The sequence below is a fragment of the Pimephales promelas genome, chromosome 11 (assembly GCF_988280905.1).
Source record: "Pimephales promelas chromosome 11, fPimPro1.hap1.1, whole genome shotgun sequence".
NCBI classification, from domain to species: Eukaryota; Metazoa; Chordata; class Actinopteri; order Cypriniformes; family Leuciscidae; genus Pimephales; species Pimephales promelas.
Window position 1 is genome coordinate 13,497,488 of NC_142779.1, and position 16,936 is coordinate 13,514,423.

At 38.9% G+C, this 16,936-nt stretch overlaps 1 protein-coding gene across 6 annotated transcripts in view; it reads right to left on the reverse strand.

The window, feature by feature from the left end:
• The window catches only part of kat6b (K(lysine) acetyltransferase 6B), a 36,960-nt gene that overhangs the window by 8,115 nt on the left and 11,909 nt on the right, over window positions 1-16,936 (reverse strand). For 5 of the 6 annotated variants that reach the window (XM_039671773.2, XM_039671769.2, XM_039671770.2 and 2 more), the window contains exons 3-11: window positions 8,352-8,460; window positions 5,096-5,211; window positions 4,832-4,913; window positions 3,350-3,482; window positions 1,929-2,827; window positions 1,146-1,267; window positions 900-1,000; window positions 589-730; window positions 49-210 (exon numbers count right to left, since the gene is read on the reverse strand). In XM_039671773.2, the coding sequence (XP_039527707.2) occupies window positions 49-210; window positions 589-730; window positions 900-1,000; window positions 1,146-1,267; window positions 1,929-2,827; window positions 3,350-3,482; window positions 4,832-4,913; window positions 5,096-5,211; window positions 8,352-8,460 (1,866 nt within the window). The remainder of the gene's footprint in view (window positions 1-48; window positions 211-588; window positions 731-899; window positions 1,001-1,145; window positions 1,268-1,928; window positions 2,828-3,349; window positions 3,483-4,831; window positions 4,914-5,095; window positions 5,212-8,351; window positions 8,461-16,936) is intronic. The other variant, XM_039671774.2, reaches the window with a different exon arrangement.

The window sequence follows — 16,936 nt, forward strand, 5'->3', positions numbered from 1 at the left end:
CTGTCATAGGATTAGATATTCATAATAATATCCATGGAAGGTTAATACCTTTGAAAAGTATCCAACAAGATGACAACCCTTCTCATCATTCTGTGTCAGAACGTAGAAGAGAAAAGGCTCAACGTCATAATAGAGCGTCTTGTGGTCCAGAAAAAGCTTTGCAAGCAAACAAAGGTTTTGGCAAAAAATTTTGCTGATATTTCCATCAACCTAAAGCAAAGAGGAAAAGAAATGGGAAACCATTAGAGATCCTGCCAGTGGAGCACATGTAAAGATCAGAAATCAGAAACATTCTGCAACTGAAGGTCTTTAACACTTTTAGAAGTCTCCTAGGATTAAAAGATGCATTTCCTGTTCACTAAAAAAAAAACAAGACATGAAGACCTTGAAGAACTGACTTAATCTGACATGATTAAATCATGTAAGACCAGTTCTCATCCATGAAGCTGAGATGTGCCTTTCAACAAGCTTGGCACTTCATAGCCTTTAATCTCTGGACATAACCCCTCTTGTTTTAATTGCAAATGCAGATGAGATGAAATTAGGATGCGAATGAAGTTACATGAAGATTTAAAAGCCAGCACTGACCTCAAACACAGAGAGGTTATCCTTCCTGTAGATCTCATTAGCTGGAGGGTGAAACCACCCACATTTCTTTGAATGCCTCAGCAGAATGTCCTGGCTTTTCATGTACTTTAAGCAGAACTCGCAGAGATAAAGCTTCAGTAATCTGAGAAGGTGAGCAGCAATTAATTATAACATGAAGAATGTGGCATGAGTTGCAACAGTAGGGAGTCTAACTCTAAATCACATACTAGTTTACATTTGCTTAAGGCTATATCTGGCAGACATTTTTAAAATTGCTGTAAAAAATGTTTTGGAATAAATTTCAGACTTACCTTGAGTATTCTGGGGGGTATGGTGAGGAATACCAAGTTTGTATTTCATACTTCCCAAATTCAATAAAAGGAGGGGATTGTCCTTGATCACCCACAGTTTTCTGTTTAAAACAAAAAAAATCAAGTTATTTCTTCAATAATTTATTTGAAATATTTCAAAGACTTTTATTACGCTAGGGTGGTCACCTAAAGTACGAGGAATAGCAATAGTGATGCTTTCCTAGTAAATATAGACACACTCCTCACCTTTGCTGTGATCTCCTTGATGTGTCTGAACACCTTTAGGTCCTCTTCAGCCACATGGTCATTGAGTAAAATCATCCTTCCTTCCTGTGGCTCCCTTCTTGAGCATCTCTCTGCATTAAAGGCTGTGAGAGGTCAGAAAACAGACCTTTAGAATTTGTGTGCAGAATGTAGTACAAAAAAAAAAAAACTGAACTGAACTGAAAAGATGCTGACGCTATAAAACCCAAAGCTAATATAAACAAGCACTAACCTTAGATTTATCACAGCATTCAAAATCACAACTGCTAGCATGCAAATCACTACAGTCATGGAAAGGACAGCTGATAGGAAAGGCTCATATCAACATTGCTGGCCATCACACTAACCTCAAACCTCTAACCACACATCACAGTTTGTTTCTAAGCAACAGTGACCTCTAAACAAATATTCCATTTGTGCAGAGGTTGAGAGGGAACCAAACCAGGAGCAAGGGTCATTTGAAATGCAAACACTTTACATTAAAGTGCTTGTTACCAAAGGGAAAAAGCATTAATAACTATGGTTTGAGAGGCAGGTGTGAGCAGCATGAGGACGTGAGCAGAGAGCAGAAATCTAAGGCTTTAGTGGCTTCAGAATTAATAAATTATTGAAGAAAAGGGTTAAAAACTGAAATGCAGAGATGCAGTATTAGTTGAAAAACAAAAATCCATGTTACTGAGCTTCTAAAAATGAGGAAGATGAGTAAAACGGTTTAAAGATGAAAAAGCTAGTCAGCCGTTCGGAGGTTCAGGCCCCTGTGCTTACCATGGTTTGGGTCTGGTTTAACTCTTCCGTCTGCCAATCTGCCCTTCCCTGGTGTGTTGTTCTCCCTCTGCGGGGAGGCCTTAAACCTAAACCTGCCTAGTAGCTTGTGCTTTCTCAAGAAAGGAGTTCGTTTGAAATGGAGTGCCGACTTAAACGGTCGGCCCCGCTTGGGCACCCATCCTGAGGACGAACCGGATAGGCATGCTAATTTACTACCGAAACCCTTGACCGTTTTTTTCCCTTGGAGCTGCAGGGACGTTTTGGGTGAGGTGGAAACGTCCTGGGAGCGGCGCGCTCGCTTGGGCGGTGCGTAGCTGGGGAGTCCCTTTTGCCGGGACTGTCCCTGAGTGGTAAAGATGTGAGACAGTCCATCAAATAGTCCCTTCAGCTGGTTGTTGCCTGGGAGGCTACTGAGGGACGGGCCGCTAGACTGGGAGGAGGAGCTGTGGGGGGAGTGGGCAGAGGAGGGCGAGGATGACTGGGTGGGGTTCAGCGAGATGGGGCTGTGTCCTTGCGAAGGGGACGGGGTAAGGAGAACACTAGATGGGGCGTTTAACCTCACACCTGGCGTCGTCACGCTGGCATGGTGTTTCCGATAGCCCCGCTTCCTCTGCCTGTGCTGATTCGAGGAGCCCGACGAGTCACCGCGCAACCGGCGACCCAAGGGTGATGGCGTGAAAAATTTGGAAAGCCCGTCAATGAGACCTTTGGTTTTCTTGTTGAATGGGGGCAACGTAGTGAGGGTGGGTGTGGATGTGAGGGGGTCAGTGAGACTCCTGCCGTCTGTGGTGGGTATAAAGGTGCTTGATGAGGGTGGGGTACAGAAAGTGCTTATGGAACCCCTACCATGCCGTGCTTTTTCAGACAGCTCAACGGATCCTGGACCACCACTGTCAGACCTGTGAAAACAGACCACAGTGGCATTTAATACACGAGCCACAAACCAATACGAATCTGTGTGCACATCTTGACTGTGACTGACTAAGCCTGAGCCTTGGTTTGAGAGCCTGATTTCACAGCTTCAACAACACGTTCCACCGTGTCTATCAGTGCTCATCAAGCCTTTAGGAGAGATGTAATCCCTCAAGTCTTGCACATATAAAAGCTTACTGACCCAGACTCAGCCAGTCTGACTGACAGCGTTCTGAGTAAGCTTCACAACACGGCCATATGTTAAAATTAGACTCGCAAAGAATGCCCCAGGCTAAAAGTACATTGTACCAGCCATGCTAATTTTAAACCTTGTGGATGAGAGGGTATGAAAACCTACATATACTCTCAAGGCAAGGTTGAGAAGGACAAAAATCAGAGTAGGCTATTATCAAAAAGAGCATATACAGTTTAGGCAACATACTGATGTGAGACCTGTAACCTTAAGCCTGAAGCACAAGGAACCAAACAGATGAAATGAGTTATCGTACATTGTTGGATGTGCTAGATTTTTTCTTGGCCTTCCTGGCTTTGCATATCGCCTTTTGATCTGGGCCGCTGTCTTGTGTAGCAACCGTTTTCCCTCCTGTTCCTTTGGCCTGCATACTTGGCAGATCCACATTCCTGGGGGAGGTCCAGGGAAAAGAGAGAGAGAGAGAAACAAAAAAGAGAAGTATTTCAAGGATGGTTCATCAGTCTGCAGTCATGACACTTTTAAGATATGTCTTTGTAGTACTGAGCAGAGATGACCCACTGTGCTTTTCCCTTTATTTCCACAATTTTTAGAAGAAAAGGAATAGAACAAAGAAAAAGCTTTCTACAGGAAACAGACCAACAAGGAAACACTGAATAAATGTCTTTGAAGTTTTGTGGGGAAGCTTTTTATTGACAGGACCTCAGCCTTCAACATCCTCTTTAGAGAGGTAGATATCAAATAAACAATTTGAATGAGTAGATTGTCACATTTCACATAACTAAAGTTAAATTTGCATGTTCTTTGATTTTTAGTATAGAACTGTGGAAATACGCAGCACTGATTTGTGAGATAAGCATCACCACTACAGAAAGCACATTCATAGTGGCAACCAAAGAGAATTGCACATATATAAAGATACAGAGGCCAAGCATTATTCATTTTCTGTATACCTGTGATCTTGACATGAGATGAAAAGACACAATGAAAATATAGACAAATTTTATACTGAAAAACCAAAAGAAAATAATGTATAGCCTTATCTTGACAACTAATGTTCATTCTTACAGAGTTTTCACTAAATTTATTTTAGTGTAAGAAAAAAAAAAAAAAGGAAAATAAAAGATCAAAAGATTACAAAAAATGTCTTGGTCAATTTATTCTTGGTCAATTTATTCAATTTATTCTCGTTCTTGTGGCAAGCGCCAATCTGTTAGTGTCTCTCAATTTGATTGTGATTTTTTTGTTATAATTAATCAAACTAAAATTAACATGTTAAATTGACACCCTGACATACAAGTTTTAGTTAAGGCATTTTCTTTCACCCATAACAAAACCCAAATGAAATTTGATGGGATTTTTAATGGCAGAATGTCACCTCCCTCCAGCAGTTACAGACATTCAGCACGGAAGGCTCTTGTAAAATTAAGTGAAATGAATCTGTTCTGCTCTATTGAAACACTTTATGATGCTGCTCCCTTTTTATCTTGGCACTTACATGCCCATTTCAGACAAACTGCCATTAACTGAAAAGGACAAGCACAGTCATTTGCAAGCCAGAGGCAGAATCATTAACAACGAGAGAGAGAGAGAGAGAGAGAGAGAGAGAGAGAGAGAGAGAGAGAGAGAGAGAGAGAGAGAGAGAATCTAAATAGTGCAGGATGCAAGGTACATATCATCTTACGATTATGTAACCAGAAGCCTTTGTGTAATGGCACATTTAAACGGCTTAACCTTGAGAACGGAAAAATCAACAGAGGCAAACAGAGGCCTAATGTACCTTTTGGCATTCTGGAGAGCGGTGGGTCACAACACTCCATATGGAAACCCCTGTCACAGGAGTCACAGAAGAGCATCTCGTCCTGAATCCACACGCACACACACAGAGAAACATGTCAGACACGCAAAAATAAGACACAACTAACACTACACAAGTAAACAACATTCTGCAGTAAGCGTCAGAACACAAGCAGCACTCTGACACCATAAAAGATGTCAGCAGGAACTGGGCCAAGGCCATCAGTGCATTTGAAAAAGAACTTACAGCATTCTTCCCCTGAATCTGACAGGAACTGCATGTTTTGCATTCGATGCATTGCCAGCGCAGGGCCTTGACATTTGCAGTCAAATCAGTGGAGAACTTCAGACATGATGGATGGCCTTTGAGGAGAAATGTGGAATAAAACAAACAGGCTTTAGAGAGAGTCTCCAAACATGCTCAATTAAAAGAGCGACATTACCTAATCCTTTAACTTTGGCAGGAAACACAAAAGCCCTTGCTGAAACATTACAGGATAAATGTTAACAGAGACTTAATCAAGCAGGGAGAGAACATCAAAAAGAAACAAATGAAAGATTCCCCCGACCGTGGATCAGTTAAATATTTACACGTGGCATCAACAATGCGAAGAGCCATGCGTGAAGACTTTCCAAAATCGATGTCTAAAAGCACTGTATTATCAAACACTTCTGAGCAGCTAATTAAAGATAATTTGTTCTTAACGAGGCAGAAACGGTACGCGGGTACACCGTAATGGCAGTCGATCCGTTATAGTCGTGTAAAAGCATGCACTCCTGTCCCTGAGGGCTGCGAACCAGCTGCGGTTTACAGTGGGAGCACATTTTCTATACTTTCATGAACACTTAATGAAAACCACCTCTGCGTTATTAAGTCAAACTCAGCCATAAAAATGTCACTGGGAGAACAATTCCTTGTGGCATTTCAAAATCACTGTTCAAAACAAATTACGACATAAGAGCAGGTAATTTAACAGGAACATGGCAATTCTGTCTGGAGGAGGGAAAAAAATAAATAAATTAGAGTAAAAGAAACAAGCAAGCGAACATGAAGTGGGGGAAAAAACATCTTATAAACTACAGCTTTCAGCTTCAATCCATCTGTGACAGTGTAAAATCCTTCTGCCAATACTTCTACAGAATAGACCTTTTTTTTTTTGTAAAATTCTTCCAAGCATCTTCCAAGAGTTATTTTACCACATTTCATAAACATACAGCCCAATGCCAATAATCCCAAACAAGATCACCCTCACTAAAAACACTTACATATAAGCTTTAATTTGGTATGGATGGGGATGCTATCATGGAAACCTTAGGAAGCCCTCGCCAGGGTGTTTTTATCAACTATCACGATCACCACTAGTTTCCCCTCAGGATTTAACACAAGAAGATTCTACTAGCTTATTATTTACAATTTTAAGAGTGAACCATTAAATAATACAAAAAATAGATCAAGATTTTTTTAACAGGCTAAATCTAGGCCAAAAATACAAACTGCAAATTAAGCAGATTGGACAACAGAAATTTAGACGGAGAAAAAGTGTGCAAGTAAAATGATCCAGGTTTAAACACATTTAATGTAAACACTAGCTGATGAAGATGATATCTTGCTGGTATAGTTGATGAGACGTGGACTGCTCTGATTCAGAGAAATGCAGGTGGACAACAAACAATGCAGTGCATCAATTTCACAAGGCTACGAAATCTTATTGCGGACAAAACTCAGACACAATTGCAAATTCAGTTCAGATTTGCCTTTCCTAATTGTGCATGCACAATATTTGCGGTTTTCTTTTGGATCTTTAATAAAAAGCATTTCTTGTACTTATACACTTGCCGGCCCCATGCAAACAGACTAACCAACATTCTCATGTGATATAATGTATGGGTACAGACATTGTTTAAAGTAAATTATAAATCAAACGATTATTCATTAACTAAGCATGGCGATACCAAGTTATCATGTTACCACATGGCCAACCAACACAAAATACGTGTTATTTTAAAAGCATAAAAGCTTGGATTGACAGTGAATAGGGAATATGACCATCACTTAAAGTGCTTTTAAATTTGCTGGCATTAGAAGTGCTCTATTTTCATAGCGTGAAAAAAATAACTGCTTTACATGAAAATTTGATTTGCAAAATCATTGTACATAATAGAAAGACATTACAATTTCGAAACTGGAGCGCGATTGGTTTGGTTTGATCGCTCAGATTGACAAGTCTTGATTTACCATGAACAGAATAGGAGCGCACAGCACAAACAGTGCTGGAAGATCACTCAACTATGATTTTTTTATACTTGTTTGTTCTATGTATATTTAGTGTAGCTTTTACACATGCAAGTAGTTTTTAGGTTCAGTAAAATCACTTGTTTGGAGTTTTTTTGGACCCTTGTTTAGTTACGTTTCTAAATAAGCTGCACGTGTTTCATGCATGAGCTGCATGCACCTCAAAACTTTGCACTCTAATGATGACATTGCTTAATGGGTCATCAATAGATTTTTAATTATTATTAAATTATCAACCATTAATCGATAGTTGGTTAATTGTCATCATCTCTTGTATATGTCCTCCTGTTATTTTGATGGAACTATGATCAATTTTCCACACAGAAAAAATAACGTTTTTTGTTTTGATCCCAATGGTCCAGAATTTACAGTTTCTGTTTTAGCCCAGAACTTTCATTTTGGTGCATCACTATCTCTGACTCTCTCACTTCTGGAATTGATTCAATCACATGGTTATGATTTATCAACTGAAAATCCCGATGGTTGAAAAACAATTTCATAAATCATGAATTACTTGTCCCATCACTCCAAATGTAGGCAAATATTCAAAGAAAATATCTAGTTTGGTTATAGCTAACTGGTTAGTTACGGAGTCTGAGGATGCATCTCAATCAGCTCCCTAGGTTAGTAGGTCGTGAACCAGTAGATTTCAGTATCAATGAGGATTCTATTTTCAGCAACATGAAAACATCACTACTGGTATTTATGAACAACTATAGATCTGATATATTTTTGACATTATTTAATTTATAAATGTTAGCTATATGTTCATTGGCTGAATAGATGCGTTTATGCTGAAACTAAATTAAAAAGGCTAATGATTTGCATTAAAACAATTTCGTGTCATTCCGTGTAGTGAGTGAGTCGGCTCACATGATTTATGTTTTGCTCTTCAGAACTTGAGTTAAGGAAACAGTGAGCGTTGATGCTCGCCGATTTTCACTGTGCATTGTGGGACTTTTCAGGGAGCATATGTTTCAGCATACTGGAAGAATTTTTGTCATTGAGACAGTCCTTAAAATTACAACCTTGATCAGTATCCTGACTACCAAACTAGGATGCTGATTGAGACGAACCCTGAGTCACACACTTCGATCAATAAAATTCTTTGCCAAATGGCCAAAGGCAAGTTACATTTAAAAGACTTTCAGATAATACACTGCCCATCTATTGGCATGGCTCAGTCAGAGAGTTCAAACACTGGTCTTACCGCTGCTCCCACAGTCAGCACAGGACAGCAATTCCTCTGCCCTCTTGTCTCGATTGGACTCCTTTGTGCCCAAACAGAAGCTGCATATGGGTATGGGGTCAGCACGTGGCTAGAGTGAAAAAAAAAAAAAAAGCATGTTTTTAATTGATGTAGACTTTTAATCTAAATAAAACGGCCAACAATGATGCAACTTTTCTTTCTTTTTTTAATCCTCTTATAGAAAACATACCCCAAAAAGTATGATTTACAAAGTCTACATGTTTGACAAGATACAAGATAAAACACTAAAGATGTCCTCAAGCTAAACCCCCTACACACCATGTGAGCTACAGCTGTCGCGGTAAAGGAGTTTCCACTTGCAGAGATTTTGAGTGGCTCATTTTGCTATACACGATATCGCCATAAAAAAAAAGTTTTACAATGTGATCAGCCGTCACAAAGACGAAGGAGTTTCAAAAACAATACAAGTTTTATTAATAATCCAAACACTCTGAACGAACATACAGGAGAATAATGCAAACCACGCAATACAAGATCTGACCAAGAACAACTGAAACACGTGGCTATATAAACAGGGGTGGAACAAAGGAAAGTAAACTAGACATAATGTGAAACTAATACGTAACTACAGAAACAAAACCAGTAACCAGTGACACAGGCAATAAAGGAAACAGAAAAGAATGACAAAATAAGGGTTCACATAACAGAAAATAAACCTGCCAATAAGCTTGTTGTGCTATTGTTGCATGTAAAACTGTTCGAACTGTCCGACCGTCGAATTGGACTAGAGACTTTCTGAAACTGCTGATATCTGCACATTCAAGACAGACTGTCAGTGCAAGTTACATTGTTAACTCAAACTAGGTTGAAGCAAGAGACTGTCTTCATTGAGTCATTCAACTAATACGTTCAAAAAAGCGGATCCATTCATTAATGAAACAAGCTGATGATCTTTTTTAAATTTATTTTTTTACTTTGAGCTCCAATTTACAAAGCTCAACCGACCAGCAATGCGTCACGACTTCATAGAGACCAAATCGCATCGATTCAATGAAGTGGCATTCAATTCCACGCTGATGCCATGATGTTGACAGGATACTACAACAAAGATTGGACGTTCTTCTTCGGACATAGCAAATGTTTTTTTTTTTTTCACAAATATATTACTTGACAGAGAACAGATGCAGGTAAATCGCACACACTCAATCAATCTCTCTCTCTCCCACTCATTGTCTCTTTAGGCTTGTTTAATGCAAATCTACGGAGTGTCTATACAAATCACAACTGTACACGTCTTAAACAAGCCAGTTGGCAGTAAGTTTGGGCCGATGGACCATATCAACGTCCATCGTGATGGCTGACAGGGATCGGGTAAACATTGTGATCTTGACTATAACGCGAGATGGGTGCCGTGTTTGGGCCGCAGTTCAGAGATTCCTGTCTGTTGGATTTATTACAGCTCGTGAATTCATCAAATACATGAAAGTAAATGGCCTGTGAACTGGGAGAAAAATCGAGTTGACTTTATAGTTATTTACACTGTGTTTCTGATATGAATAAAAACCGTCGTCAAACTGTCGCCAGCCATAGCGCGAAAGCACGCAGTTTGAATCTGGCAGTTATGTCACTTCACTGTACATTCGATCTTAGTCCCATTCGAAATTGCTGATGAGATAGAGGAAAATATCTACTGGAAACTGAGAATATTACGAAAATATTTCCCTACGAACACATTGTCTGATGCCAAATTGGTAGATATCGCCCAACCCTAGAAAACAAAATGACGTTCTTCTCAATATAAAAATTATGTAACAATTATTAGCCTACACATGGATGAAGAGTAAAACAAGGGCATAGCCTTATGATAAACAACAACACTGAACATCGCAGTTGTGGTGGTTGCTTCTGCGGTTGGCTTTGCAAATTATCGCTGAATTCTAATATTGCAGTTACTGTGACAGCCCTAATGTGAACAGCTTTAAGCAATGCAGTGCCTGTGGCTTAATGTTTTATGTACACATACCAAGATCCTAGATATGAAACAGTACAAATATTATTAAACACAAGACACATGAGTGGCATAGAAAACGAGTACAGATTGGAAGATAAAAGATTTGGCAGGTGTTTTGATTAGCTTTGTTTGAATATTGAATGTCAAACTAGACAGGTGGTTACAAACCCAGGGAGTCGGCTAGTTATTAAGCATGTGATTATGGAGGACAGATACACAGTGCCAGATATAAAGGAGCTCCTGGCAGAGGGAAGAGACAAACACGATTTAAATCAATCTCAAATCACTCAGTACCAAACAAAAAGGCACATTGAAGTACATTCTAGGGATGTCCGACGTACTTCAGTACCAATACTAAAATAAAGATACTAGTAAGAACAAACTAACCTTTCGGCAGTGTTCAACAGAGTCAAATTGATAGAGTGCTGTCTGGCTCACAGGCAGCTGTTGATTTTGGCCTTGCAGTGCAAAATAATAGTGGTGACACTGTTAATTTTGTTGTTAAAATTAAATAATATTAACGATTAATTTATTTTTAAATTTGTAATTTCAAAATGTTAGTTTTTAACTGTACTTTTGATCAAATAAATGCTGCCTATGCAAGCACAATATAATTAAAGGGGATGCTGTTTTCTGAAATGTTATTGCAACAACCCTAGTAAATTCCGACACTTAGTGCAATACCTCTGGACGTCAGATACTAACCCAGATGCAGAATCCATGAGACATGATAAGAGGAAATTGAACTGAAATGCCTCTTAAATATAGGATGTGAGCTGTATTTGACTACCGTGTGGATTACATTGTCTACAAGCCTTCAAAAAGGCAGCAGCCAATTCAACCAACATACATGCAATAAATCTGGTTTCACTGATGAAGGATAAAGGATGCCCAACAGGATGTGTTCTAAAATCGTGTACGTCACCACACACACCGCCTTGCCGTATCACTGAGCGCTGTGATACACAACACTGAGCCTGTGTAAATATTGGCAATGGGATGTTATACAACTGCGAGAGGTGTAGCCAGTGCCCTCTGAATGAGGGTAACGCAAGTTGCTGATGCCAAAAGAAGATTAGAGGGAACCGAACAGGCTCAGTGAATAGCTCTCAAGATAAGACTGTATCTTTCCTCCCACGAAAGCCTGTGGCATGTAGGACTTGTGTAGTGGAGATCAGAAAAAGGTTACATGGAATCTGACGGAAAAGTCTGCCACCACACCCTCACATCTTCAAACTGTTACATCTAAATCTCCACATGGTTGTGTAAGCCCATTCAAGCCCGAGTCCTTAGATTCTGCATCACACGCTCGCAAAAACACACCAGTCTCCCGAGAAGAGAAACCGGTAGAAGTTGAGAGTAAACAAGCGAGCAATTCGGCTCAATTCTCTCCCAAAAGGCTTGTCAGCAAGAGACAAAGCGATCTGTTGGGGGATGGTGTATATTAGATGCAGATGGGGCATTAGAAGATGGAGCAAAACTACATCTAGTGGGTATGTTCTCTGTACCATCTCAAGAGAGCCACTCAGGCTGAGCTCCCCGCTGTGCCGTGTTGATAAATATTGAGTGTCTGTTCTGGTGAGAAACCTGTTGAGAGTAATGCTAGATTAATTGTTTTATGCAACAGGCAATCAATCCCTAGCCTATTAATCATTTTGGCAGACCATCAATTTGCAGATGGGTTATTCATAAACATTGCAAGTTTTCGTTTAAGTGCCAATTGAAAGGCTCCAATCGATGGCCCCTGAATGATACGTACAGCGCTTCATACAAATGACGAGTTGGTTAGTGCTCAGAAATAAGTGTGTGCTCACAGCTTATAAAGGGCTTTTCTCCCCGAGGGCAACATAATCACGATATACACAACACAAATCCCACCATGCACATAATGCTTGACCTCAATTGCCTCCAAACAATAATTCTGCATTCACGCACAGAAGGGGAAAAGCACAGGCACCGCGGTCTCATATAAATACAAATAAACCCTCTACTGCAGCTCTACACACCACCACAACATTCAATATCATTTTCACTAAACTGATTTCTACTGCCTGCACATGTGCAGAAAGAAAAAAACAAAAACAAAAAAAAAAACACTTCTTGAAAGCTTGGAATGTTTGACATTGATTGAGTTAGATATGATCTGAGAGTAAGATACTTGATATGTAGGAAAAAAAACAAAAGAAAAAAAAACAGGCAGATTCTCACATAATGACTTCTACGCACTCAACAGAATTTCACATCATATATTTATGTCTGTGTAGCCAACATGTCATTGCGGTAGTGATTATTTGCACTATTTTTATTTAAAGGTTCTCTAAGCGATGTCAGGTGACTTCTCGTTGACGTTTAAAGTATTTTCAAACAAAACGGAGGCTAGATCGACCCTCTCTCCGCCTCATCCGCGCACTGACACCCAAACCCCACCCCCAGGGCCTTCTTCTCAGTTATTGGCTGGAAAAGTTTGTTATGCTTCGTGGACAGGTTGCCGCAGTTTGTCTTTGTTGCCATTTGTGGAGCCTTGGTTTGTTTGCTAAGATCGTGTTTTTTTACAGTGTGTTTAGGGGACAGGCAGCTAGCGGATAGTGAGGAGATGTTTGCTGTATGTGACAAAAAAATGTTTTGGCCTAAAAAACAAGTGTGACATCGCTTAGAGCAGCTTTAAGCATCAAATAAATCCTGCTAGACAAACCAAACCTTTTATCCATGAGAACTTAAACTACCTTCACGTTTTCTCTCCACTGCAATTTATGCCTTTTAACAGCATTCCTTCAGTTAGCGCCGCACGATTCTGTATAATTTGAGAATCATGATTTCTTTTTTTTTTTTATATAACAGAGATCACGATTCTTCCACAATGCTGAATAGACAACTAAACAAAATAACATGTAATTAAAGGATGCAGTCTGTTTAAAATGTTAAAATAATCTGAAATAATTTATAAAAAATATATATATTGTCTGTTTCCATGACTCACCCATAAATACTTGTTTCATTACTGGATGAATCTGCATTTCTAAACTAATCTCTTAAATGAATGATTCAATGACAAATTAATTTTTTAACTTTCACTTGATCGCTATCAGAACTATAAACTTTTATCCCAGTTTTTTTTAATCACAATTTTATCCCTTTGTACCTTTACATAATTGATAACGGCTCTCTAAAGTGACCTGGGATTTGACCTGGGTTCTTTTGATTTGATTGAGTTCATACACAACCCATAAAAAAATGGCGTAAAGACACATGACATCGGTGTGACATGTAATGAGTCAGCAGAGTCTTAAGTTTGCTTATGAGCTGCGATTTTTCGCTCGAGAAACCAGGCTTGTGCATTTTTTTTCTCTGATTCGATCATAAAGTTTAAACACTATGACACGGCATTGATTACGGCTTTTGTTCGGCTTTTTGTTACTAGGCCCCCAACCCGGCATTGATCCAGGTGTTGTGCTTAATTTCGAACCCCTGCCAAATTATTACCCCCTCATTGAAGTCAGTACCTGATTACCTAATCCCAACCCTTCTCCCACAACTAATCCTAAACCTACCAATGCTAAGGAGGTAATAATTTAGTGGGGGTTGAAATTCGGCACAACACCGGAATCAATCCCGGGTCGTGTTTGCGTTCACACAGAAGAGGTTCTGGAAATTTCCCAGGATCAACACGCTGTGTTATAAGCAAGGGGCTTATAACAGCACTGCAGACAAATTGTTGTCATTTATGAACGAAATCCTGTGGGTGTTTGAATTGAGATAGCAATCTTTTTTAACGATTAATCATGCAGCTCTACCTTCAGTATATATTTAGCACCTCTGAGAGTGTCAGTCATAAATACAAAATGGGCATTTAATGCTAATTTAACACAGAGACGTAACCACCAGGCTTTGAAAAAAAATAATAGTAGTGCCAGTAGATCTGGGTTTCTCGATGGCAGACACTTGATTTTTTTTTATGAAAATGGATGGTCTACCCAAAAAATAAAAATTCTGACATCATTTACTTACCCTTGTGTTATTGCAAACTTGGACTTAATTTCTTATGTGTGCGTACAAATTTTTTTTATGATGCTATTTCACTAAGCAATTAATTCAACACCATTGTATCAGATTTCTGGTTCAAATATGATTGCTTCATGTTGTTAACATGCAACAGTTACTATTTGACTTAACTTGATTGAAACATGTTATTTCAAAAATATTCAATCAAGTCATCCAATAAAACAGGACTTTCACTACCAATCGTCCTTTTCAAAGAGGCTGAATTGGGAGAGTAAATATTGAAACAAATTCACAAAAAAAAAAAAAATTGGTATCTAAACGTTTGACTCTTTTTTTTTTTACCTTATTGGAATTGAGTTTTTCCCAACCTCTAATAATGTCCTGCCCCCCACTGCGAGCATTTGGACTAAGTTTGGAATAGCACACTTCTTTTGTACATTGTTCATAGTATGCAAACTTTCAGAATACCCAGCCAGGTGTCGTACTAAATTTGCAGTTGATGCACAACAAAGCATAGATCACGGTATCCCAAAATAAAATGTTATCGAATACATTTCATGTCAAAGAAATACAGTTCTTCTGGATTAACCAGAAGTTATATTATGGACACGTTTTCAACATATTCCTGACTCATTATATGATTGATGGTTGATGGCACAAATGTAATGAGACCATGTGACAATGTAGCTGTTTGTAATATGTAGTCTGAAATAATGCCTCAGTATGTTTAAATACTCTTACACAAAAATGAGCATCTATTTGCTGCTTATACATTACACTAGGACACATACCATCGTTAGTGAGCGAACAAATATGTGCTGGCTGGCGACTACACCCTAGTGAATATTGTGACAAATATGTGATCTGGAATGTTTACAAAAGGAACATTCCACAGATGAGACGGCATTCCCATCTAAAACGGCAATAATAGCGTGTTGAAACACTCAACTCATTATCCTTCTATTTAAAGCAACATCACAAAAGCTTCACCTGAACATGCCTTTCTCAGTTGTTTTGTCCACTAAGTGGAGCTAGAGCACATCCACACCAGACTGATGACAGAACGTTCTGTGCCGTGTTTGGCTCTGATTTAAAGGCCAGTGAATCCTGACTGCAGCGGGAACAATCAAGCGCTACAGGTGCAAGTCTGCAAAATCCTTCTGCAAAACGTGTGGCTATGATGACCGCAGGGGTGTGTGTACATGTTTTAATTTGAACAATGCAGAAGTGAAATGCTGAGAGGAAGAAGATGAGGTTCTCTCTGATGTTTCAAATGGACGTCAAAAAAGAAAAAAAAGAAAAAAGGTTATTTGTAGTAGGCTATGTGATGCTGCATATAAAATAATGATAAACAAATTCTAAAACGAAATCTGGCCTCATTTAATTAAAGTCAGGACTAATGAGACACCCAAATTAAAACTACAATGTGAATGACCTCTCATGCAATGAATTACCCTTAAACCTCTGGGGTCGGCAAACGCACCGGAGCGTTTTGCTGGATTTTCTTCACATAGTAGCACAATAGGCTTAAATATGACTAAGTTAATAAAAAATGTGTGTCCACTTACAATCAAAACAAAATATTGTGCTTTTGTAAAATAAAGAAAATAAACAGGGTGTGCTTTCTGCATCTCCGTCTCAGTGAACTTTTTTTAGGGTCGCGTCTATAAACTGAAACAAAACTCAGCGAATACTTGTTACATTTATGAGCAATATATAATAAACATTTAAGTGTACATTTAAATGATCTGATTCAAAACCAAAACAAATATTCTCTGTTTAAGTAATTTGTATAAAATCAACAAGATGTCCAATTCTCTATAACGCTTGCTCAGTTTTTAAGTAACACACACACGCAAAAGAGATTTACATGCAAATCATCCACATGAAACGGCGAGAACGCAAAAAAACAACAACAAAGCACTAAACTTCATCAGTTCTCTGCTTTTCGTTGTGTTTGGAATACACGCTTTGACCTAACATTGGATTTACCCCAGAAGGTGATTTGAAGACAAGAAAGATTTTAAGATAAGAAATGTATTCTGATTTATATTAGTCAGATTTTCAGTTGTCCGGTAGTTACCGGACATTGGCCGGGAAAAAAATGGCCAACAAAATTAAATCTATCTGGTCAAATTGTCCGATTAAAATAGCCTAATAAACCCGCCCTTCAACACAATCTGAATCTGAGAATAAGCCTAAAATGTATAAAGCAAAAATACACCGACCAATCAGAAGGATTATTTGCTATTTTACAAATTACAAGCAATTGAGTCTGCGGACACCGCTCCTCTTATCGATGCCATTAGTTTGTGACGTGATGCCCTCGCTGTCATGACACCACTCCGTGGCTATGGAGGATGGCATTTCTCCAGTAGGGATGCTCATTTCGGTAAATTTTCCCGTCTGACAACAGCCGCTCATTAACCGTTATCTGATAAAATTATAATATTGAATTGGCATTTAAATAAAAATAAAATTGACGCATGAATGTGAAACCATAGAAAAAAAACAATTGGCATTGATTGATAAAATTTCTCAATGATGGGGCCTGATAGCACCCATTATGGGAGGG